Source organism: Bos javanicus, chromosome 14, assembly GCF_032452875.1.
Source record: "Bos javanicus breed banteng chromosome 14, ARS-OSU_banteng_1.0, whole genome shotgun sequence".
NCBI classification, from domain to species: Eukaryota; Metazoa; Chordata; class Mammalia; order Artiodactyla; family Bovidae; genus Bos; species Bos javanicus.
In genome coordinates, this window is record NC_083881.1 from 73,588,556 (window position 1) to 73,615,501 (window position 26,946).

The window sequence follows — 26,946 nt, forward strand, 5'->3', positions numbered from 1 at the left end:
CAGTCCTGTAGCCACTGCTGAGTTTTCCATATTTGCTGACAGATTGAGTGCAGCACTTTAACAGCATCATCTTTTAAGATTTGACAAAACTCAGATGGAATTCCATCAACCTCCCCTAGCTTTGTTCATAGTAATGCTTCCTAAGGCTCACTTGACTTCACACTCCAGGATGTCTGGCTCTAGGTGAGTTATCACACCATTGTGATTATCCTGGTCATTAAGACCTTTTTTGTATAGTACTTCTATATGTTCTTGCCACCTTTTCTTAATCTCTTCTGCTTCTGTTAGGTCCGTCCTTCTATCCCATATCATGCCCATCCTTGTATGAAATGTTCCCTTAATGGCTCCAATTTTCTTGAGATCTCTAGTCTTTACTATTCTATTGTTTTCCTCTCTTTCTTTCCATTGTTCATTTAAGAAAATCTTATCTCTCCTTGCTGTTCTCTGGGGCTCTGCATTCAATTTTATACTTACTTCTCTTTCTCCATTGCCTTTCTCAGCTTTCCCCAGCTATTTGTAAAGCCTCCTCAGACAACCACTTAACTTTCTTGCACTTCTTTTTCTTAGGGATGGTTTTAGTCACTACCTCCTGTAAAATGTTGCAAACCTCTGTCCGCAGTTCTTCAGATACTCTGTCTACCAGATCTAATTCTTTGAATGTATTTACCACCTCCATTATATAATCATAAGAGATTTGATTTAGATCGTACCTAAATGGCCTAGTGGTTTTCCCTATTTTCTTCAATTTAATCCTGAATATTCCAATAAGCAGTTGATGATCTGAGCCGCAGTTAGCTAGCTCCAGGTCTTTTTTTTTTGCTGACTATATAGAGCTTCTCCATCTTTGGTTGCAAAGAGCCTAATCAGTCTGTTTTCAGTACTGACCATCTGGTGATGTCCATGTGTAGTTTTCTCCTGGGTTGTTGGAGAAAGGTGTTTGTTATGCCCAGTGTATTCTTTTAACAAAACTGTTAGCCTTTGCCCTGATTCATTTTGTATTCCAAAGCCAAACTTGCGAGCTACTCCAGGTTTCTCATGACTTCCTACTTTTGCATTCCCATCTCCTATGACGAAAAAGACATCTTTTTTTAGTGTTAGTTCTAGAAGGTGTTGTAGGTCTTCATAGAACTAGTCAACTTCACCTTCTTCAACCTTAGAGGTTGGGGCATAGACTTGGAATACTGTGATATTGAATACTTTGCCTTGGAAACAAACTAAGATCATTCTGTCATTTTTGAGGTTGCAGCCAAGAACTGCATTTTTTTTAACTCTTTTGTTGACTATGAGCCTACTCCATTTCTTCTAAGGGATTCTTGCCCACAGTAGTAGATGTAGTGGTCATCTGAATTAAATTCACCCATTCCCATCCAGTTTAGTTCACTGATTCCTAAGATGCTGATGTTCAGTCTTGCCATCTCCTGCTTGACCATGTCAAATTTACCTTAGTTCATGAACCTAACATTCCAGGTTGTTATGCAATATTGTTCTTTACAGCATAATCCTACTAATTTTTCTGTGATTTTGTTAATTATAAAAAATAAATACATATAGTAAAAACCAATATTACAGGAATATTACATATTAAATATATGGAAATTGACATATAATGAGTTTTTATAGTTGTTTTATTCTTTAAAAAATATTTATTTGGCTCTGTTAAGTCTTAGTTGCAGCACTTGGGATCTTTAGTTGCAGTCTGCTAACTTAGTTGTGGTATACAAATACTTAGTTGTGGCATGTGGGAATCCAGTTCCCTGACCAGGAATCGAACCCAGGCCCCTTGCATTGGGAAAATGGAATGTTAGCCACTGGACCACCAGGGAAGTCCCTGCAATGATTTTTTATTAAAATAACTTCTTTTTCCTGTAATGGCAGTTTATTTAAATGATTGTTAAATAGCACCAAATGCTTAAAAAAATTAATTTTTATATTTATTTTACATGCTGTTTCAAATTTAAATAAATACTAAGATTCTTTATGTTTGATACATGTACCTACATTTGACCTTAAGTTGGAATATCATGTGAAAAACAGGAAAAAAAAAGCCTATTAAAATTTCAGATAAGGCTAAAGATCTGAGTACAGTTTGTAATTTAACAAGTAAGAGTCTTTGATCTATCACAGAGACAGTCTTCAGTTTTTTAAGTGTAACTAAATCTCATTGTTGGCTCAGACGGTAAAGCATCTGCCTACAATGTGGGAGACCTGGGTTCCATCCCTGGGTCAGGAAGATCCTATGGAGAAGGAAATGGCAACCCACTCCAGTATTCTCGCCTGGAAAATCCCATGGACAGAGGAGCCTAATGGGCTACAGTCCGTGGGGTCGCAGAGTCAGACACGACTGAGCGACTTCACCTTAAATCTCATTTAAGGTAGTTTACTAAATAGGAAGTGATCACAGATTTTGCTCTTTTTAAATGTCTTATGCTTATGTGTAATGTCTGGATATAGAACTACTATAAATTCCCAGCATTCAAATAATTTCTGAAAAACCTTGCTACAGTGTCTGATATTCTACACCGAATATACCATTGGCTTCAAGTATTTGGTATTTAAATAATCTTGAAGAAAATGCATTAAATTTTTATTAGTAATTAAGCCTTTATCAAGAGTAAGCTCAGGAGATTTGTAGAGAATTCCTCAGGTTATGCAATGCCTTATTGCTTTCTGGCCTTTTCCTACACATCTGCTATATGATTCCTTTCTTTAAAAGCGTCTCTCTGCCTACTGTCTGCAATCCACAGATCTTCTTTTACTCCCACATAATGCAGACTTCAGTACCAATGTGAATGGCTTCTCTAGTACTCTGGTCTAGACTCAGTTCTTTGATTCCCTCAAGTTCAATGACCTTTATCTCCATTACATGTCTGCTTTTTACCACTGTAGCTGTACCGTGGGTGCCCATACTTAGAACTACTCCATCTCCAAACTAATAGATAGGCTCTGTCTGATCGTATGTGTCCTCTGTCCTTACAAAATTTGCTCTTTGTACTGCCATTCCTAAATATCACCTTTAACACTTCTAATTTCTTGATTATTCCAGTCTGTCATCTGTATTTATCAATGAATCCCATAACCACAAAGATAAATGCCACTACATATTTTTGATCTTTACCTTCAATTACTCTCCAACATTGCTTACCTGTCTTCAGTTCTCTCTGCAAATTTCCCACATTTACCATTTGAAAACTTCAGTCCTAAGGCCCCTTACCACACTTTGCACAGCAGATCCCCTTCCTCTTACAGTGGTTTTTCATCTAATCTTCCCTTTGTTCCTTCCCTTCACCTACCCTCTAGATTCATCTCATTCCTCCTCAGGGGACTCACAATATTTTTTCATTATTTCTGAGATCTGCCTGGCTGCCTAAATCAACAACTAGCCTCACCATTTTCATTTTTCTTTCTCACACCCTCTACAATCCATTAGCTCTCCCTGTTCTCTAAAGTGTGTGCACTTTTCTTCATGGCTTCTCCCCTATCTTAATTGTGGCTCTCATCAACATTGCATGTAAAAGTCTATTTGAACTGGTCACTCTGCTTCTGTTTTTGTCTTGCCTGCTGCCTGTACCTCTCCTCACTCCATTTTCCACATTAGTCACTTAGGTGATAATTTTCCATATACACATAAGATCTTATCATACCCTACCTAAAGGCCTTCAGCATCTCTCCACATCCTTAGAGATAAAAGGCTCTTCCCTTCCTCTGCCTAATATTGAACCACTACCCTAGCAGTGTCTCGTATTTTGTGTTTCTGCAGTACTGAATTACTGATATTTTTTGGTATTTCAATTCTATATGCTTCTGGACATGTCTTTCTGCCTGCAAGGAATATCCCTAACTTGGTAAACTCCTTTTTATCCCAGAAAATCGTGCTAAGGCATTACCCGCCCTGTAAACCCTTCCATGATACTTTCCTTCCTTCCACCCACAAGCAGAATTCTTTCCTCATACTACTTGTATTCCATGTAAATGCTTCTGCTACATATACTACCTATATTTTACTTATTGATTTATACTCTTAGACTATTGTTCTCTTCTTACTGCTAAACTTCGTTTCTCTCTCACCTCAGGACATTAATACCTACACTTCCTTTCCCCTAAATACCTTTTTCCTGTCCTATATCAGCATCCACTTCTAGCTTAGATGATTCCTTTTCAAAGAGGCATTCCATCTCCAGTTGTACCATTCTAGTCAAGTTTTCTTTGCTTGCCTTTACACAGTCTCCTTTGGAGGTTACTGGCCTTTTGAGTCCCCTTTCTAAATACTTTTTTCTGGAATGGATATGTTTCTTAATCAGCATCCTTTCTTAATGTTCTAATTTATCTATAACATGTATGTATATCTTATTTACATATGGGTATATTTTCTCTGTGTGTACATAAAAAAACTCAACTTATCCTTTTATGTTTACAAGTTCCTTCATGTTTACAAGTTCCAATCTGAATTCATCATTTCCCTCCCCAAAACTGTTCTACCTTTTGAGTTCCCTATCTTATGTCATCTTGTTATCTTATTCACTTGTTCACCCAACTCAGAAACCCCTATAGATTCTCTTCTTCTTCACTCAATCCTTCTGTCCAATCTGTCACAAAACTGTTGATTTCACTTCAGCAACATCTCTCAGATCTATCCCTTATACTTCATTATTTATCTCAGATATCATTATTTCTATTGGAGTTGAGAAATGGAGTATTTCCTGCCATAACAGTAAACAAAGATTAAGCCATGAGGGAAGTCCAACGATATTACAGTCATCAGCAATTCTGGCCTTCCACATGTAAATTCCTGAGCCCTAATGGTACACAAGAAGACTAATACCTGTGATCTGGCAGCCATCAGGCTGTAGCCACTCCCTATGGTGAGCTTAGAGGAAGTCAGGATGTGAAAAACACAGGATACTGGCCCCAAATAGCTGAGATGCATATGAAAGGAATGATTTCAGTGATCCCAGACTCTTGCATCTTACCACACATAGAAAAGCACTAAATTCCTTAACTTGGGATATCTGGTTTTCTTTAATTCACAAAAATATTTCTGATATTCAGACCACCTGCTTTTGGTTGCAAAGTTCTATATAACTTGACTCCTTCCCAACCCCAACTTCACAGAGCAGTTCTCTCAGGGCAACTTGAGATGCTGTCTCCTGGGCTGAAGTCCTAAAAAGTCCCACCAAATAAAACATAACTCTCAACTTTTGGATTGTGAATATTTTTTAAGCTGACAGAGTTATTGCAAACACTCCTGAGGAAGACTTCTGTGGCCTAATATGTCAACCACAAGTTGGCATTTGTCATGGGTGCTTGCCACCTACTTCTACAGGGATTAAATCATGTGCTGCTGCAGCTGACCTTCAACACCTTCTGAAGAAATTCAGGGTGGAAAGCAGAAATGAGGCACTCTATGCTCCAGAAAACTGGCAGAACAGATCTTTAGACAGAAATTCTCAGGAGTTGACCTTATGAGCTCAATATATTTCCCCACATTTAGAAAAGCACTAATATCCTTCATGGTGACAATTGTTTTTCGTGACTAGCAGAAGCTTCATGAGACCAGCAGGAACTTTCTATACCAAAATATGTGCTTGATTACATACACTCCGTTTACCAATATCACATATAGACTTATCTTTTCTCCCTCCCTCTTTAGATCAGTTTCTCAGAGCTATCTGAGGTGCTGACTCTTGGACTGAGTTCTCATATTGCCCCAAATAAAACTTCACTCGCAACTCTCGTGTTATGCATTTTTCCTCAACAAATATTGCTATACCTTACACTCCCTCCCAAATCTTCCCTTCATTGTGCTGTAAGAATGACCTTTCCCGAGTATTCAAAAAGGTAAGCTATGAAAGATTCAAACAGAAAACTTGTTTTCTTTCCCCACTGCTGTTTCCCCCAACTCCAACTACTGCTTACTAGGCAAGGTTTCTTTTCCCTTTGAACCATCTCTTCTCGCCTTCCTCCCCCAGCCGCAACAAACCAAGCATAAGCTGCTTAGAAAACAGCTGACATTCCAAGCCTAAGAGTCAATTCAGGCATTCCTTGCACTATGCTCCCAACTTTAATCTATTCCAACACGTGGCACACACGGCCCATGGCCCACCAGATTGTGAGCTGGGTAATGACAGGAATTTTCCTATTCACCCGTGTTCTGCCTCCACGTCCCCTAGCAGAGTGAAAGGACCAAAAGGGGGACTCTCAAAAACAACGGTGAAAAATATGAGTGAAGAGAATAAAGGTGATTAAAAAGAGGATTCGTTTTCTATATATAGGTCTTTAGTTTCTTTAGGTAGATATATTCCTAAGTATTTTATTCTTTTCGTTGCAATGGTGAATGGAATTGTTTCCTTAATTTCTCTTTCTGTTTTCTCATAATTAGTGTATAGGAATGCAAGGGATTTCTGTGTGTTGATTTTATATCCTGCAACTTTACTATAATCATTGATTAGTTCTAGTAATTTTCTGGTGGAGTCTTTAGGGTTTTCTATGTAGAGGATCATGTCATCTGCAAATAGTGAGAGTTTTACTTCTTCTTTTCCAATTTGGATTCCTTTTATTTCTTTTTCTGCTCTGATTGCTGTGGCCAAAACTTCCAAAACTGTGTTGAATAGTAATGGTGAAAGTGGGCACCCTTGTCTTGTTCCTGACTTTAGAGGAAATGCTTTCAATTTTTCACCATTGAGGATAATGTTTGCTGTGGGTTTGTCATATATAGCTTTTATTATGTTGAGGTATGTTCCTTCTATTCCTGCTTTCTGGAGAGTTTTTATCATAAATGGGTGTTGAATTTTGTCAAAGGCTTTCTCTGCATCTATTGAGATAATCATATGGTTTTTGTTTTTCAATTTGTTAATGTGGTGTATTACATTGATTGATTTGCGGATATTGAAGAATCCTTGCATCCCTGGGATAAAGCCCACTTGGTCATGGTGTATGATCTTTTTAATGTGTTGTTAGATTCTGATTGCTAGGATTTTGTTTAGGATTTTTGCATCTATGTTCATCAGTGATATTGGCCTGTAGTTTTCTTTTTTTGTGGCATCTTTGTCAGGTTTTGGTATTAGGGTGATGGTGGCCTCATAGAATGAGTTTGGAAGTTTACCTTCCTCTGCAATTTTCTGGAAGAGTTTGAGCAGGATAGGTGTTAGCTCTTCTCTAAATTTTTGGTAGAATTCAGCTGTGAAGCCGTCTGGACCTGGGCTTTTGTTTGCTGGAAGGTTTTTGATTACAGTTTCAATTTCCGTGCTTGTGATGGGTCTGTTAAGGTTTTCTATTTCTTCCTGGTCGAGTTTTGGAAAGTTGTACTTTTCTAAGAATTTGTCCATTTCTTCCTCGTTGTCCATTTTATTGGCATATAATTGTTGATAATAGTCTCTTATGATCCTTTGTATTTCTGTGTTGTCTGTTGTGATCTCTCCATTTCCGTTTCTAATTTTATTGATTTGATTTTTCTCCCTTTGTTTCTTGATGAGTCTGGCTAATGGTTTGTCAATTTTATTTATCCTTTCAAAGAACCAGCTTTTGGCTTTGTTGATTTTTGCTATGGTCTCTTTTGTTTCTTTTGCATTTATTTCTGCTCTAATTTTTAAGATTTCTTTCCTTCTACTAACCCTGGGGTTCTTCATTTCTTCCTTTTCTAGTTGCTTTAGGTGTAGAGTTAGGTTATTTATTTGACTTTTTTCTTGTTTCTTGAGGTGTGCCTGTATTGCTATGAACTTTCCCCTTAGGACTGCTTTTACTGTGTCCCACAGGTTTTGGGTTGTTGTGTTTTCATTTTCATTCGTTTCTATGCAAATTTTGATTTCTTTTTTGATTTCTTCTGTGATTTGTTGGTTATTCAGCAGCGTGTTGTTCAGCCTCCATATGTTGGAATTTTTAATAGTTTTTCTCCTGTAATTGAGATCTAATCTTACTGCATTGTGGTCAGAAAAGATGCTTGGAATGATTTCTATTTTTCTGAATTTACCAAGGCTAGCTTTATGGCCCAGGATGTGATCTATCCTGGAGAAGGTTCCATGTGCGCTTGAGAAAAAGGTGAAATTCATTGTTTTGGGATGAAATATCCTATAGATATCAATTAGGTCTAACTGGTCTATTGTATCGTTTAAAGTTTGTGTTTCCTTGTTAATTTTCTGTTTAGTTGATCTATCCATAGGTGTGAGTGGGGTATTAAAGTCTCCCACTATTATTGTGTTATTGTTAATTTCTCCTTTCATACTTGTTATTGTTAATTTCTCCTTTCATACTTGTTATTGTTAATTTCTCCTTTCATACTTGTTAGCATTTGTCTTACATACTGTGGTGCTCCCGTGTTGGGTGCATATATATTTATAATTGTTATATCTTCTTCTTGGATTGATCCTTTGATCATTATGTAGTGACCTTCTTTGTCTCTTTTCACAGCCAAACTATAAAACACTGGTGAAAGAAATCAAAGAGGACACTAATAGATGGAGAAATATACCATGTTCATGGATTGGAAGAATCAATATAGTGAAAATGAGTATACTACCCAAAGCAATTTATAGATTCAATGCAATCCCTATCAAGCTACCAACAGTATTCTTCACAGAGCTAGAACAAATAATTTCACAGTTTGTATGGAAATACAAAAAACCTCGAATAGCCAAAGCGATCTTGAGAAAGAAAAATGGAACTGGAGGAATCAACCTACCTGACTTCAGGCTCTACTACAAAGCCACAGTTATCAAGACAGTATGGTACTGGCACAAAGACAGAAATATAGATCAATGGAACAAAATAGAAAGCCCAGAGATAAATCCACGCACATATGGACAGCTTATCTTTGACAAAGGAGGCAAGAATATACAGTGGATTAAAGACAATCTCTTTAACAAGTGGTGCTGGGAAATCTGGTCAACCACTTGTAAAAGAATGAAACTAGAACACTTTCTAACACCATATACAAAAATAAACTCAAAATGGATTAAAGATCTCAACGTAAGACCAGAAACTATAAAACTCCTAGAGGAGAACATAGGCAAAACACTCGCTGACATACATCACAGCAGGATCCTCTATGACCCACCTCCCGGAATACTGGAAATAAAAGCAAAAATAAACAAATGGGACCTAATTAAACTTAAAAGCTTCTGCACATCAAAGGAAACTATTAGCAAGGTGAAAAGACAGCCTTCAGAATGGGAGAAAATAATAGCAAATGAAGCAACCGACAAACAACTAATCTCAAAAATATACAAGCAACTCCTACAGCTCAACTCCAGAAAAATAAATGACCCAATCAAAAAATGGGCCAAAGATCTAAATAGACATTTCTCCAAAGAAGACATACAGATGGCCAACAAACACATGAAAAGATGCTCAACATCACTCCTTATCAGAGAAATGCAAATCAAAACCACTATGAGGTACCATTTCACTCCAGTCAGAATGGCTGCGATCCAAAAGTCTACAAATAATAAATGCTGGAGAGGGTGTGGAGAAAAGGGAACCCTCTTACACTGTTGGTGGGAATGCAACCTAGTACAGCCACTATGGAGAACAGTGTGGAGATTCCTTAAAAAACTGGAAATAGAACTGCCTTATGAGCCAGCAATCCCACTGCTTGGCATACACACTGAGGAAACCAGAAGGGAAAGAGACACGTGTACCCCAATGTTCATCGCAGCACTGTTTATAATAGCCAGGACATGGAAGCAACCTAGATGTCCATCAGCAGATGAATGGATAAAGAAAGCAGTGGTACATATACACAATGGAGTATTACTCAGCCATTAAAAAGAATACATTTGAATCAGTTCTAATGAGGTGGATGAAACTGGAGCCTATTATACAGAGTGAAGTAAGCCAGAAGGAAAAACAAATACAGTATACTAACGCATATATATGGAATTTAGAAAGATGGTAACAATAACCCTGTATACGAGACAGCAAAAGAGACACTGATGTATAGAACAGTCTTATGGACTCTGTGGGAGAGGGAGAGGGTGGGAAGATTTGGGAGAATGGCATTGAAACATGTGAAATGACATGTATGAAACGAGATGCCAGTCCAGGTTCAGTGCACGATGCTGGATGCTTGGGGCTGGTGCGCTGGGACGGCCAAGGGGGATGGTATGGGGAGGGGGAGGGAGGAGGGTTCAGGATGGGGAGCACGTGTATACCTGAAATTTTTCTAATTTTAAAAATAAAAAAAAAAATAAATAATAAAAAAAAATAAAAAATAAAAAAAAATAAAAAGAGGATTCGGATTCAGATGAAGTCGCTTCAACCAGTTTTGTTCCTTCAAGATGGCGATCTGTGTGAGCTGTGTACGCCTGTCTGAAGTTAACTATGTCCCTTACTCCCTGACCGCCCTAATCTCAGCACTGCTTAGACTCAGGGCAGGGGCAGCGCGGGCAGCGCCCACGGGGCCTACCGGCCGCTCTGACGCGGAAGGGGCGCAGTCGTCAGCGCGCCCGAGGCCTGGCTCACAGAGGCGGCCTGGCTCACAGAAGCGGCCTGGAGCCCCCGCCCGGCCTCCGGAGCCGGCGGCTTGCCTCGCCCCCGCCCCGTCTCAGGCAGGTCGGACCGCCGGCTGGGGTCCTGAAGGCTGTTCATGCGGGCACGCCCCGTCCAGGGAGAGCCCGTCAGCACCTCAGAGAGGCCTCCGGCGGCCTCCTCGTCGCCAGGCGCGACCTCCAAAGGGGGCAGCTTCGGCCCCTCGCGCCCCGTACGTCCAGGAAAACGCGCGCAGCCAGTTTAACGGTTCAGTTCCCGCCCGACTGAGGCAGCGCGGTAGGTCGGGCGCCCGAGGCTCCGCCCCGCGCGCGCCCCGCGCCTCTGGGGGCCGCCGTCTGCCCCACCCCCGCGGCTGCCAATCGTGGCCTCGAGCGAGCCGCTGGAGCCGTTCCCGGACGGGCACCCCCGGCGCTCCACAGTCGTGTCTGGACTGAGCGCCGCGACGCGGCTGCCGGCCCCGAACCCTCCAGGATCTTCAGGCGGTAGGTTGCCGGGGAGGACGGGCTGCGAGGCGAGCAGAAATCAGGACCGCGGGGAGTGAGGCGGCGAGTGGGCGCCGTCTCCGAGGACGGACACGGGGGAAGTTGGGGTGACGGGGAGAGAACTGGCTGGGGTCTGGGACGAGTCGGGCAAGGCCTCCACAGGGTCCCCAAGATGGGGCTCTTAGGACGCAAAGTGGGCGGGCAGGTCGGCAGGAAAGGCGCGGGGGCTGGGGCGGGGGAAAGCGGGAGAGAAGCAAGTGGCCCGGGGAGTTAGACTGCTGAAGGAATGTTGATAAAACAAAAATAAAACAAACAAAATGCCCCCAGAAGTAAGTGTGTATGGACCCCTGCCCCACGACCTGGTGATAGGCAAGTGGGATGGTTTGAAGACTGTTTCCCGTGTCCTGGCATCGTCCGTACTAAACGTGACCAACTGTTTTTGAGATTTCTTTAGTTGTTTTTATTAATAATAAAGAGCAAACGAATAATTAATTGCACGAAATTATATTCTGTAAGAAAAGAAAACCCAGTAAGAATAAAGAAACCAAAGACATATGTGGTCACTTCACAGAAGAAAGTCAAATGGCTAATGAACCGTATTTGAAGATGTTCTGTGCAGCTTGTATGTAAGGATGCGCGTTTTTACGAAAGTTGACATACAACATTTTATTAGTTTCAGATGTACAACATAATATTTTATCAAAAATTTATAGTTGCTGATATTTTCGCAAAACTAAAAAACTATGAAAAAGGACAGTTACCTCAGTTATGACAACCACCAACACGCATTACCTGGACAATTTATTCCACCTAAATGTTAAATTGTATTTGTGTTAAAAGATGCTTCATAGGAAAAAAAATTTTTTTGTCAGAAAGCATGAAACAGAAAACAGGACACTCTTGGCTTATAATTTTTTGATATTTCAGTTTAAATATTTGATATTTAATTGTTCTAAATAATGACAACCTAGTTTGTGGAATATAAAACGTCTTTCAAGTCACGATTAGTTTATCCTTTAGTCCTCTGTATTTTCCATAATCAGTTTATGCTGCTTAATTACATCAGCATTTGGCTTTAAGAAATCATAACTTTGTAAAAGGTATTTTGAAGTTGAAAACTGAGATTAAATCTTACATAATCCTATATGGGAAATATACATGAGATAAATGAAAGCATGTTCTTTTCACTTCTCTCAGCATATTTCTTAAATTTTATATGCTCTTATCTCTTAATTGCAGCAAAACCATCAGCAGTTTCTAAAGAAATCTAGCATTTAAGTTGTATATTTTAAGTATAATACTGTTTCTAAGTATAGTAGGTAGTAAGTATAGTATCTAATGGATTAGAATGGCAGTGTACCATGTCTGCAGAATGAGGAAAGCATATTAATCCCATAATATATTTAGTAGTCTAAGAAAAATTGAAAATTGAGGAAATGAAAATTATTAGCACACATCAACTTATTCAGAAGGTTTTATACATGTAAATGTTCCTTCTCATAAATTTTTTCCATACAAGTACTGTCCATCCACACGGAGTAGTGGAGAGTCAGTTGTGTTTTACTTGCCAAACACACAAATTTAGAGACGACAGCATGAACTTTACAGTCAGAACCGCATTTCTACCCATTACGAACTGTGTGAACTTGTGCATTTCTCTTTTTCTTAGCTTCAGGTTTCTCATCTGTAAAGTAATTAATAATGAGTTTCTGCAACAGTTAATGTATGGCTCAACATTAAATGAGATAGTATATGTAAAGCATTTAATATGTAGTAAGATCTCATAAAAATGAAGTTTTAATTAAGAAAAGCATATATTGGGTAATGAAATTGTGCCCCATCTGATCAGTATATATGCTTATTATCTCATAGTACTATATTTTAGAAAATTTTAGGTTAATTTATAATTTCAGAGTTGGTGGGCCCTTAGGATTCATATTTAGTTCAACATATTTTTTTAAAAAAGAAATAATCTAAGATATAGTTAGTATTCTAGATGTAGAATAGCAGTGATATGGATTTCCTGACTTGCAAACCAGTGTTCTATTCATATCACTTGGCCTTAATAAGTGTGATACACCATTTTAACAGATTGACAGATAAAAACCATATGATTATCTCAATAGATGCAGAAAAAGCCTTTGACAAAACTCAGCTCCCATTTATGATTAAAATTCTTTAAAAAATGGGCATAAAACGATTAAAAATCATTCTAAGATGATTTGTTAAATATGTGTGAACTTGAAAAATAGTAACCATTTCTCAGCATGTGTTAGTTAATATTATTAATTTTTGAGATATTGGATCAAAATGTTCTTTAAGAAATCTTTATACCACAAAACTATATTTACATTTCAAAGACAACTGTATGACAGACCCACTGCTTGCTACCCAGTGGTGTAGGTAGGATTATGTTTTTTTACAACTGTTCTTTGTAACACTTGATATCATAAATGCCTACACTAGGTAGGACAACCCACTCCAATGTTCTTGCCTGGAGAATCCCAGGGCGGGGGAGCCTGGTGGGCTGCCATCCATGGGGTCACACAGAGTCGGACATGACTGAAGTGACTTAGCAGTAGCAGCAGGTAGGACCGGTAGCTTCCGAAAGGAAAGGTCCAAAAGGAAACTTTTGGAATTCTACATTAGAGTTTGCTAAAGACTGAAGTTATTTTACATACTGATTTTGTAGTTCAGCTGTCTTTATTTTTAACACAATTAAAACTAAGAGAATTAAGAAAATTTTTAAGAGAATTAATTCTTAATTAAGAATTAAGAGAATTAAGCTTTGGTTTGTGGAGCCCTGTCCTTCATTATGATACTTGATCAGTTTTACAATAATAATTGCTTATTTATTATATAAGTACTTGCCTTTCCATTAATAACACTGTTTAAGATATGATGCTGTTATGTAGTATGCATCCAAAACTTATTTCCTATAATATCACAGTCTCTATGCAGGCATAGTTTACTTTTAAAAAATCGTATTGAATAGAATATTGTATGAGATGTGAATTTGTATCTGGAGACTTTGCTGTAGTTTCTCTACTACAAATTGAAAGAGTGCATGCTTGCTAAATTGCTTCAGTCGTGTCTGACTCTTTGCGACACTATGGACTGTAGCCCGCCAGGCCTCTCAATTTGTAGTAGTTTTCCTACTACAGATTGATAGGGGAAAGGGTAGGTGGGTACAGAAATCTCTTTGGTGGGGTTTTTTTTTTGTTGTTTATTTATTGTATTGCAAACTCATATAATAGTTCTGTAACTCCTAAACTCTTGAAAATCCCTAGTTTGAATACTGTGGATTTGCTTTGCTCAGCAACTGGAATACACTTTACAACCTACCAACTCAATTTCAGCTGAGCAATGAAAAAAAAGTGTGTGCCAAAGTAGTCTATTGTATTCTTTTCATGGGGAATAGGATGGAAAGTTAATACTACTAATATTGACATTAGGGTCCTAATTTAAATGGTTAGGATACATATTAAATAATGACAGATTGCTTTTAGGTCCATGTTAAAATATCTCTTTCACATAGAAAATATTCAATCAATAAAGTGGTTTTTTTTCTTCATATGCTTTTTGGGTTTCCTATTATATCAAAGTTGTAATGTCAACAAATACAGCATTAGTTTTGTTTAGAAGGTTGTTAATCACCATGCTGAAATACTAGTTAACATACTCATTACAAGTCTAGATGGGTGCTAACTTGGGTTGTTGTTGTTCAGTTGCTCAGTCGTGTCTGAATGTTTGCAACCCCATGGACTGCAGCATGCCAGGCTCCCCTGTCCTCTGTCTCCCAGAGTCTGCTTGAACTCATGTCCATTGAGTTAATGATGCCATCCAACCATCTCATCTTCTGTCGTCCCCTTCTCCTCCCTCCTTCAGTCTTTCCCAGCATCAGGGTCTTTTTCAGTGAATCAGCTCTTTGCGTCAGATTTGCTTGACTCCAGACTTCAAGAAAAAGTAACTATTTTGTGCTTAGTTATCATTGCTAACTTTGAGAGGTTGTTTATAAATTTATGACTTTAACACTTGAATTATGTCCAAAGGAATTAGATGAAAGCATTTCTTTGGTGTGTAAAGAAAGTGATTAACCCCATTTTATACTTAGGGAAAAGGTCACTTAGACCAGCTTCTGCTCAAGATCATATGGTTACAATCAGTTTCTGGAAAATTAAGTGAAAATCTGGTGGAGTTTTACTTTTGACTTCATCTTGATAGGCATCAAAATTTGGAAAACTTGTGATCCATTCAAACATCAGAAAATTTTCATTAAATAGGCATTTAAATGTACAGATGTATTTAGTAAAACTGATTGTGTTGTAGCTACTAAGATACACAAAGTCAGTTTTTTTTTACTTCAATTGTCTAACCAATTAGGCTTATAATAGATTTTTTGTATGATATATTTTAGAAAAATTAATAGTCAAAATATAATATGGGCCACTGGAAAAAGAAAGAAAATCATTATTGTTGTTACTGTTCTTGTTATTTTACTATCAACCATTTGTTAGGAACTAGAGAACTTCATGTGAGCTTCATCTGAGCTTCCCTGGTAGCTCAGCTGGTAAAGAATCTGCCTACAATGTGTGAGGCCCCGGTTGGATTCCTGGGTCAGGAAGTTCGCCTGGAGAAGGTATAGGCTACCCACTCCAGTATTTTGGGGCTTCCCTCATGGTTCAGATGGTAAAGAATCCACCTGCAATGTGAAAGACCTGGGTTCAATCCCTGGGTTGGGAACATCCCCTGGAGGAGGGCATGGCAACCCACTCTAGCATTCTTGCCTGGAGAACCCCATGGACAAAGGAGCCTGGTGGCTACAGTCCATGGGGTTGCAAAGAGTCAGACAGGACTGAGCGAGTAAGCCCACACAGAGAACTTCACATGAACTATTTTATTTAATGTTACTGTTGAAAGAAGAAGAGCAGCTGAAAGAGTAAGGAAACACCAGAAAACCTGAGTTTATAGATAAATGGTGAAACATAATAACATTTATGAATTCAACAATTTATTGAACATGTAGTGTATATTAGATGCTGTGGCAGCCCTTAGATGCTGTATATTAGATGCTGTGCTAGCTCTTAGAGAAAGTGATGGAGCTATGATTTTATAGTCAGCTAATGTAATAAAAACCACACTGGAAGAGGGCACAAGGGTGCTTTGTGAACATAAAAGAAGGGTGCTTATTGAAACCTGGACAGTTCTGCCTGTGTCAGCGGTGGGAAGAGAGGGAGGAGCTAGCTTGACTGAAGGGTGTTCCGTCTAGAAGCATGGGGATGAGCATATATGCCACTTTCTAGACTCATGAGCTGGGGCAAATTACCTAATTTCTCTAAGCATTATCTGGAAAATGAGGTTTAAAAAATCATAAAACTAACATTTATTGAACTCTTATGATGTAGTGGGCATTGTGCTAATGATTTATACAGATTTTCTTGTGTAGTCCTCAAACCTAGGAGGTAGGGGTTATTATTTTCCATAATTATATAACTAGGTGGTAGAGCTATGATAAGAACCCAGGTAGGCTGACCCAAGACCTGAGCTCTAACGATTAATAGTGCCTGATTTATAAAGTTGTTCTGAATATTAAATAATGTGGCATAGTTAATGGTTTACTGTGCATGAAACGTGGATGTTGGCTCATGTTTCTATTATTAATAATTCAGCAGGTGATGGGGAACTAAAGTTTTTGAAGCAGATATGTGTGTAAAGGGATCATAATTTGGAGAGAGAAGAAGCTGTATTCTCCCATTTGTTCAGCAAGTGCTTGTTTTGCACCTACTTTGGATCCAGTCCAAGTACTGAGTTAGTTGCAAGGGACACAGGAGGAATGAAAATATTGTTCCTCACTTTGAGAAGAATCTGTCCCTCGCTTTGCTAGTATGGAAGATAAATCAGCCATCATAGTTTAGTATATAGTATAGTACAGTGTTCTCTAAATGCCATGATGTGGCCATATTCATTTTGTCTCAGGTAAAGAGGTACATAGGGAAAGGCAGTATTTAATTAAATCAGACTAGGTGTTCAGGGAGATATAGTAGGAACTACTGGGAGACTAAAAGAGTAGTGGTAGGAGTAAAGAAAATAGATCTGAGTGATATTTTGATAATAGAATGGAATTAGAGACTGATTATGGTGAGGGGCTCTAATTTAGATAAATTTAAGGGATACAACAGGAGGGACATCTTTGGAGTCAAAGTAATGAATTTAATTTTGGATATGTTGAATTTAAGGTACCTACTATAAGATATACATGGGAATATCTTTTGGCAATTAGATAGTTAATATAATAATAATACACTCAGGAGGTGATCATTCATCACCTCCTGAATTATTAATAATAGGAACAGAAGCCAACACCCATGTGTCATGCACAGTAAACCATTTACCTAGGTCACATTATTTAAAAAGAGAGGTAGACGCGGATGTGTAAGTAACGGCATACTTATTATGTAGATAGGTAGTTGCAGTCATGAAAATAGATGAAAATAGCTAGGAGAATCAAAGCCAAATTTGGACTAATTCCTAAATTTAACTGGAGAAAAATAGGAATCATCTCAGGAAGTTAAAAGAGACAGTCAAAGAAATAGGAAACAAAACCTATAGAAAAGAGGGAAGTTAAGGGAGGAAAATGTTTTAAAGAGGGAATATTCAATTGTGAGAGATGCTGAAATGGGTCTCTGGTTGTTGCAGGTTGTTTTAAATTCTTGTTTTGTGTTTGTATTTTCCACTTTAATTTATAAAATAGTTATCTTCAAATGAATGTCATGGTTTTTTTTATTGTAAGTTCTATTTTTTTTTTCCTTTTTTCTTTTGTTCTTTTATTGAAGGATAATTGCATTACAGAATTGTGTTGTTTTCTGTCAAACCTCAACATAAATCAAACATAGGTACACATATTTCCCCTCACTTTTGAACCTCCCTCCCATCTCTCTCCCCACCCTACCCCTCTAGGTTGATCCAGAGCCCCTGTTTGAGTTTCCTGAAGTATACAGCAAATTCCCGTTGGCTATCTATTTTTACATATAGTAATGTAAATTTCCATGTTACTCTCTCCATACATCTCACCCTCTCCTCCCCTCTCCCCATGTCCATGAATCTATGCGGTATGTCTGTTTCGCTACTGCTGTCCTGTAAATAAATTCTTCAATACCATTTTTTCTAGATTCCATATATATATATGTTAGAGTATGATATTTATCTTTTTCTGACTCACTTCACTCTGTGTAATAGCTTCTAGGTTCATCCATCTCATCTGAACTGACTCAAATGCATTCCTTTTTATGGCTGAGTAACATTCCATTGTGTATATGTACCACAGCTTCTTTATCCATTCATCCGTCCATGGACATCTAGGTTGCTTCCATGTTCTAGCTGTTGTAAATAGTGCTGCAATGAACAGTAGGATACATGTGTCTTTTTCAATTTTGGTTTCATCAGGGTACATGCCTAGGAGTGGGATTGCTGGGTCATATGGTGGTAATGTCATTGTTTTGTTTGTATATGTGTTAAAGCAATTTGTGTTTTTCCCTCCTAAAGTATGGAACCTCAAGATCTTTATGATAATGGAAACCAAAAAGTTGATTGGTAAACCACTTCAACCAGCAAGACCTGTTCGTCATCTGAGTTCTCCCCCTGGTGAGTCTGGTATCCACATTTAAAAAATTAATTGGCTAATAGCTAATTAGTATTTGAAAGGCCAAATAATACATAAATAATATATGAATAGAATACATAAATAGTTTATGGTGGATATTTAAAGATAATGAAAACCAATGATCTCTGAAGAATTTAGAAGTATTACCAATGAGAAGGGATTCTTTTTTTATTGATGTATATAATTGATTTACAATACTGTGTTGGTTTTAGGTATACAGCAATAATTCAGATTCAGTTTTTATATATATATATATATATATATATATATATGTATGTATGTATGTATGTATGGGCTTCCCTGATAGCTCAGTTGGTAAAGAATCCGCCTGCAATGCAGGAGCCCTGGGTTCGATTCCTGGGTTGGGAAGATCCCCTGGAGAAGGGAAAGACTACCCACTTCAGTATTCTGGCCTGGAGAATTCCGTGGACTGTATAGTCCATGGGGTCGCAAAGAGTCGGACACAACTGAGTGACTGACTCTCACACACATATATATGTATATACACCCATGTTGCTGCTGCTAAGTCGCTTCAGTCGTGTCCGACTCTGTGCGACCCCACAGACAGCAGCCCACCAGGCTCCCCTGTCCCTGGGATTCTCCAGGCAAGATTTCTGGAGTGGGTTGCCATTTCCTCCTCCAATGCATGAAAGTGAAAAGTGAAAGTGAAGTTGCTCAGTCATGTCTGACTTGTAGCGACCCCATGGACTGCAGCCCACCAGGCTCCTCCGTCCATGGGATTTTCCAGGCAAGAGTACTGGAGTGGGGTGCCATTGCCTTCTCTGATATACACCTATACATATATATATTTTCAGATTATTTTCCATTATAGGTTATTATAAGATATTGAACATAATTGTGCTATATAGCAAATCCTTATTGCTTATCTGTTTTATGTATAATAGTTTGTTAATCCCATACTCCTAATTTATCCCTTTGCTCCTCCCTTTCCCCTTTGGTAACCATAAGATTGTTTTCTGTGTCTATGAGTCTCTTTCTGTTTTGCCTATAGATTCATTTGTATTATTTTTTAGATTCTATATATAAATGGTATCATATAATATTTGTCTTTATCTGACTGACTTCAGTAAGTATACTGTGCTCTAGGTCCATTCATACTGCTGCAAATGGCAATGTTTCATGCTTTTTATGGCTGAGTAATATTCCACTGTGTATATATACCACATCTTCTTAGACCAGTCATTTGTTAATGGGCACTTGGGTTATTTCCGTGTCTTGGCTATTATAAATAGTGCTGCTGTGAACATTGGGATGCACGTATCTTTTCAAATTAAAGAGTTTTTGTCTTTTTTGGATACATAATCAGGAGGGGGATTGCTGGATCATAAGATAACTCATTTTTTAAGTAACCTCCATACTGTTTTGCATTGGAGAAGGAAATAGCAACCCACTCCAGTATTCTTGCCTAGAGAATCCTGTGGATGGAGGAGCCTGGTAGGCTGCTGTCCACAGGGTCACACAGAGTCAGACACAACTGAAGCGACTTAGCATGCATACATGCGTTGGAGAAGGAAATGGCAGCCCACTCCAGTGTTCTTGCCTGGAGAATCCCAGGGGCGGTGGAGCCTGGTGCGTCTATGGGGTCGCACAGAATCGGACACGACTGCAGCGACTTAGCAGCAGCAGCATATACTGTTTTGCATAGTGGCTGCACCCATTTACATTTCCACCAACGGTGATTGGAAGTGCTCTCACCAGCAATTATTATTTATAGATATTTTCATGATGGCCATTCTGACCTGTGAAGTGGTACCTCATTGTGGTTTTGACTTGCATTAAGAAATGGATTCTTAATGGTCTACTAATCCATAGTCTACCAGACCAACAAAGATGGGAAGAACAGTTTTTGCTTAAGAGCAACTCATGGATTTTTTTTTTTTAATGTCTCATTTTCATGGTTAACAACTGGCTTATACTCAGAATGATACTCTCAGTGCAAATCATGTTCTGTGATTTTGATCACTGCTGAGCAGTCATGCTGGAGAGAGCATTAGCCTTTTAAAAATATACCTAATTGAAAAAAATTAGTCCAAAGCAGATTAAGGCTGTACTTTAGCTGAACAGAAAGTCTTAATTTTTTAGGAAATCTAAAACTAAATTTTCTAAAATTAGATGGTAACAATAACCCTGTGTATGAGACAGCAAAAGAGACAGTAATGTATAGAACAGTCTTATGGACTCTGTGGGAGACGGAGAGGGTGGGAAGATTTGAGAGAATGGCCTTGAAACATGTAAAATATCATGTATGAAACGAGATGCCAGTCCAGGTTCGATGCACGATACTGGATGCTTGGGGCTAGTGCACTGGGACGACCCAGAGGGATGGTATGGGGAGGGAGGAGGGAGGAGGGCTCAGGATGGGGAACACATGTATACCTGTGGTGGATTCATTTTGATATTTGGCAAAACTAATACAATTATGTAAAGTTTAAAAAATAAATAAAATTTAAAAAAAAAATAAAATATTTTCTCTTGTGCATAATACTAAACTTTTGGACAAATTCTTGAAATTCCAAATTGGAATAATAATTTTTTATTCTTTTTCATTACTAGCTATATATACTTATATTTTACATATATGTGTATAAAAATTACTTTAATTCTGCTTAGTCCATGTGTTCAACTGAGTAACTGGCTACTTAGAAAAGGGAGAACATAGCACTTTGATTGAGTACAAAGATGAAGCAGAAAAGATAGAAATAACACAGTTCCTCAGTCCTCCACTTGTTCTTCCATCTTTGGCTTCTACAGAAAAGATTGTCTACATTTTGGTCATGTTTCCTCTGAAGATAGCTGTGACTTAGGACAGACAAAATGAAATGAGATTTCTGGACCATAGTTCAGCAATACTGATGTGATTCAGCATTCTTCTGGAACACTGAAGAAGCAGTTGTATAGGGCCAAGTCTCATTTTGTCCTAAAGCAAAGGAAATAAAACCATTGTCAGCTGCTTGTTTCTGTGACTAGGCTTTTTATAGTATCCCTCCCTCCCTTATTTGTACAGGTTCCATTTTTCACGGATGCTTTCCCTTGAAGGCTATTTTAGCAGTGGGTAGAAGTGGGCTGGTAGCCCTGATCTCTCATTTCATTATGTCCTCTTAAGATGTGGACAGGAAAAAAAAAAAAAAGATGTGGACAGGAGTAGGGGTTTATTAAGCAGAAAAGTTAGGTAAATCAGAAATTAATTTTAGCATTAAAGCATAGTTCTGTACTGTTTGGGCAACTCACATCCCCAAAGAAATCTACTTTTTCTTCAAGACCCATACTGAATTATTTCCTTTTGTTAAGCCTTAGTTGATATGCCCAAAGCCCAATCTTCTCTCCCCTGGTATCTTCTCTGTACCTGTCACATAACTTATTGTTATTATAATCATTTTTTATGAGCTTGTTTTAAAAAATAGGCTATGAAGTCTTTTATCTCTGAACTTTTTTCATGTTTATAAACCCATCTCCTAACACAGTAGCTGACATTTCATTGTGTTGAGTAAATGAACTCTCAGAAAACATTTCAAAACAGTGCCTAGCATATCCTAGATACTTAAGGTTTTTTAGGTGGTATTATACCATTTATTGAAGTAATAAGTATTTAAAACAGGTTTTTTTTCCTCTCTCCTAACAGGAGCAGTATTCCCTTTCAACTTTCAGAATGAATATCCATGCAACACCCAGTACTTACAAAGTGGAGTTAGCAGAGTAAGTCTTAGAAGTTATAAAAAAATGAAGCATTGCAGACTGGAAAGTAAAATTTGTTAGATGGCTCTTGTGTGTCAGGTACTATATTAAATGCATCATATACTTTAATAAGTTATGATATATTTCAGGCATACACTTAAGAGAATAAAATACTCATTATGCCCATTGCTCACCATTTTCAAATCTCAATATTTTTTTGTTTTATTTTAGAAAATTGAAAGAAATCTTACATACATAGTTAAAAACACCTGTATATCCCTGAACCTTCCCATTTGCTTCCTGTACTTCCCCAGGATAAGTATCCTCAATTTGTCACTGTTTCCATGAATGTATTAGTACTTTTGCCATAACAAATAGACTTGTTTGTATGTAAAGCTACTACATTTCTTGTTCCATTTTTTTGTTGAGGGGTATGACCCTTGTTAAATAAGCAGGGTGACACTATACAGCCTTGATGTACTCCTTTTCCTCTTTGGAACCAGTCTGTTGTTCCATGTCCAGTTCTAACTGTTGCCTCCTGACCTGCATGTAGGTTTCTCAAGAGGCAGGTCAGGTGGTCTGGTATTCCCATTTTTTGAAGAATTTTCCATAGTTTATTGTGATCCACACAGTCAAAGGCTTTGGCATAGTCAATAAAGCTTCCAACCAGTCCATTCTAAAGGAGATCGGTCCTGGGTGTTCTTTGGAAGGAATGATGCTAAAGCTGAAACTCCAGTACTTTGGCCACCTCATGCAAAGCGTTGACTCATTGGTAAAGACTCTGATGCTGGGAGGGATTGGGGGCAGGAGGAGAAGGGGACGACAGAGGATGAGATGGCTGGATAGCATTACCAACTCAATGGATGTTCTGAGTGAACTCCAGGAGTTGGTGATGGACAGGGAGGCCTGGCGTGCTCCGATTCATGGGGTCGCAAAGAGTTGGACACAACTGAGCGACTGAACTGAACTGATGACCCTTGTTTATATTTTATAATAGAAATAGAAATATTTTATAATAAATGCAATTATATAATAAATATCCATCTATATGTTATGTTTTATACATGTTTGAAAGGTCTTCTGGAATATAAACTTGGAGTAGATTTGCTATATACCGTCAGATTACCCTCCAGAATGATTTGTACAAGCAATGCATTAACTACTCTGATTTTTCTACAGCCTTACCTTGTTATTGTCAAACTTTCACTTTTTTCATGTTTAATGTGTGAGAAATGTATCTTTCTTGGTTTTAATTTTTAATTCTTTATTACTTTGAAATGCAGCATCTTTTTTTTTATGTTTAATTTGGCCATTTGGATTGTCTCTTTTGTGACATCACTGCATATTGTCTGCCCATTTTTCTTGGTCTGTGAAAGAATTGTTTATTTTTGTGTGTTTCTTTTTTCAAATTTTAAAATCTTTATGTAGTCATAGTGTCAAATTTTTTTATGATTTCACTTTTTGTGTCATTGTTTATGAAGTCTTCCCTGCCCTAAGCTCAAAAGACATTTTTCCTACATATTCTTCTAAAAAGTTTAAAGTTTTGCTTTAATATTTAGGTGTATAATCTACCTGAAATTAATTTTTATATGATATAAATAAAATCAATTTTTTTCATAAAGTACAAGTCATCGAATATTCTTTCCATATAGACTTATGCCATCTTTACTGTATAAATCTTTATATAAATAGGGATTGTTTCTGGACTTTGCTTTTCCATTGGTCTGTTTGTGTATCTCTGTGTCAGTACCTTGATATCTTAATTATTCTTGCTTTATATAAATTTTTAAGCCATTGTAATGTTTTGTTTAATCTATCCCAGCAGTTAAAATTTACCTACTTAATACATAAGAATATTGTATAGTATAGTAACTTTCTTTGGAACCCTTGACCTTCTTTTGAAAGCTTTATAAGTAAAAAGGAGTATGTTAATATTGCAAAACCTTATACAAAATAAATTAATTAGATTTACTTCTAAGCTTAAAATTTTGTCTGCTGCTTCAAATGTAATTCAAAAGCTACCAGAACCTATGTCAGAGATATCACATGATTTTTAATGAAGAACATTTTTTACCAACTTTTTGTATTTTTTAAACCAACTTTGTTAAGGCATAATTTACATACAGTAAAATGAATCCATTGGTTCAATGGGTTTTGACAAATAATCAATATATACCACATGTAACCAACCCCACAATGAAACTGTAGAACATTTTCAGCTTCCCCAGAAGTGCTCTTTTATTCCTTTTCAGTCATTTACTATTTCCACTTCCATTAATCCTAGTGCTCCCTCCTGCTCCAGGCATCTGCTCATCTGCTTTCTTTAGCTATAAAGTAGTTTTGGCTGCTCTAAAATTTCATATAGATGAAATAACACAATATATTCTTTAGTGTTAGGTTTTTTGTTGTTGTTTTTTTTTTTGCTCAGCATAATGTTTTTGAGATTCTTCCATGTTGTAGATATTGGTAGTGATTTTCTTTTAAATTTGGAGTAGTATTCTGCTGTATGAATATAGGATAGTTTATTTATTATGATAAATATTGTGAATAATGCTCTGTGGATAGTTGTGTTCAAGTCTTTGTGTATACACACACACAATAACCAGAAGTGGAATTGATGAATCATGTTAAATCACTTTAGAAACTGCTAAAATGTTTTCCAGAGTGGTTGTACCACCAGTAGTATATGAGTGTCCTGGTTACTTCACATCCCTGTTGACACTTGGTATAGTCAGTCTTAATTTTTAGCCATTTTAGTGTGTGAGTTAGTTGTATCTCATTGTACTTTATATTTGCATTCCCCTAATGATTAATGAAATGGAGCATTTTATCATGAGTTTATTTACCATCTGTGTTTTTCTTTTCTTTTTTTCTTTCTGATAAATTATCTGATCAAATCTTTTGCATGTTTTTACTGTTTGGGTTGTATACCTTTCTTTCACTGAATCATAAATTTGTTGACATCAGTATATTGTACATGTGTGAGTTTATTTCTAAACTTCATTATGTTCTACTGATTTATAATGTGTTTTTTCCAGCTTTATTGATATATAATTGACATATAACATTGTGTAAGTTTAGGGTATAGAATGTGATGATTTGATTGATACCTGTTTATGTTGCAAAATGTTTACCACAATGAGTTTAGTTAACATATTCTTCATTTCACATAATCACTATTTTGTTGTTGTTTTTGTTGTAGTGAGAACATTAAGATTTATTCTTTTAGCAGCTTTCAAGTATTCAATGCAGTATTGTCAACTATAGCCATCTTGCTGAACACTAGATTACCTAGATTACGTATCTTTAGGTCCACATCAAGCTTTACAGACTGTTGTAGCCAAGTCAGATAATGAAAATTCACTAACTTTATAGTTTTTCAGATTTATCTCCCTTATTCTGGGTCCTCAGCATTTCCACAGAAATTTTAAGTGAACCGGTAAATTTCTACCAAAAAGGCTTATTGGAATTCTGATTGTTTGAAATTAGTTTGAAAAGAATTACCATCTTAATATTGTCTTCTGATCCATGAGCAAGACATTTCTCTCTGTGCTTTGTATTTTTCAGCATAGGGGTCTTGAACTCTTGTCAAACTTATAAGCATTTTGTATTTTTTTATACTATTGTAAGTGGTACTTTTTTTATAAATTTCAAATTCCACATTTTGGATGCTAGAATACAGAAATACTATTGATTTTTGTACACTGACCTTGTTTAACTCACTTTTTAGGTCTCAAAACCTTTTTGTAGTGTATTCCCTCCCATTTTTCTCTACTGTCAGAATTTTACTTAAACTTGTACTATAAATACACAGTACATTGTTACTAATTTTTGCTTTTGTAGACTATCTTTTAAAATAATTTTTTAAAATATAAGAATGAATTTTGTTTTAACCTTCATTTATTCCTTTTCCAGCACTCTTAATTTTTTTATGTAAATCCATGTTTATGTCTGGCATTACCTTCCTTCTGCCTGAACAACTTCTTTTAGTCTGGTTTTTTTTTTTGCTGTTATTACCTCACAAAAATTACTTGAAAACATTGACTTAACAACTCCTTATTATTATCTTTCATGGGTCTGTGGCCTTAGTGGTTTCGGTGGCCATTTCTCAGTAATGTGGTTGCAGTCAGATAGGGTCTAGGCCTGGAGTGCTTTAAAGTCTTGACGGGATTGGATGGTCCGATGGCTCACTCACATGGCTGGTAGAGTTTAGCTGCCCTGGTAGACTGGAGGTAGCCCCTACAAATGGCCTCTCCAAAAGGCCTGGGCTCTTTACAGCACAATGTCTGGGCTTCAAGACTAAGGCCTGGAAACGAGCCTGTCATTTTTAGCCTGTCATTTTTAGATTGGTCTTGAGCAGTCACGGATCTTGCTCAGATTCAATGGAGAGATGAGAAAATGTCAAGAATTTGTGGCCACTTTTGATCTGTTTAAGAGTAATATGAATTTCCTTTCATCTGTATTTACCAATTCAAGGCCTTTGCCCATTCTTTTTTTATAGACTCCATTGTTTTCTGGGAGCTCTTTCATACTACAGAAATTAGCTCTTCAAGAGTATTTTTCCTGTTTCGATTTTGTCTTTTGATATTGTTTATAAATCTTCCTCTTTAAATTTTCACCCTGATATGGATG

At 37.4% G+C, this 26,946-nt stretch overlaps 1 protein-coding gene across 2 annotated transcripts in view; it reads left to right on the forward strand.

Annotated features, from left to right (window-relative positions):
* The first annotated feature begins 10,457 nt into the window (after window positions 1-10,457).
* The window catches only part of C14H8orf88 (chromosome 14 C8orf88 homolog), a 35,926-nt gene continuing 19,437 nt past the window's right edge, over window positions 10,458-26,946 (forward strand). The window contains exons 1-3 of one of the 2 annotated variants that reach the window (XM_061439411.1): window positions 10,458-10,961; window positions 18,504-18,602; window positions 22,262-22,335. In XM_061439411.1, the coding sequence (XP_061295395.1) occupies window positions 18,524-18,602; window positions 22,262-22,335 (153 nt within the window). In that variant the 5' untranslated portion in view covers window positions 10,458-10,961; window positions 18,504-18,523. The remainder of the gene's footprint in view (window positions 10,962-18,503; window positions 18,603-22,261; window positions 22,336-26,946) is intronic. The other variant, XM_061439412.1, reaches the window with a different exon arrangement.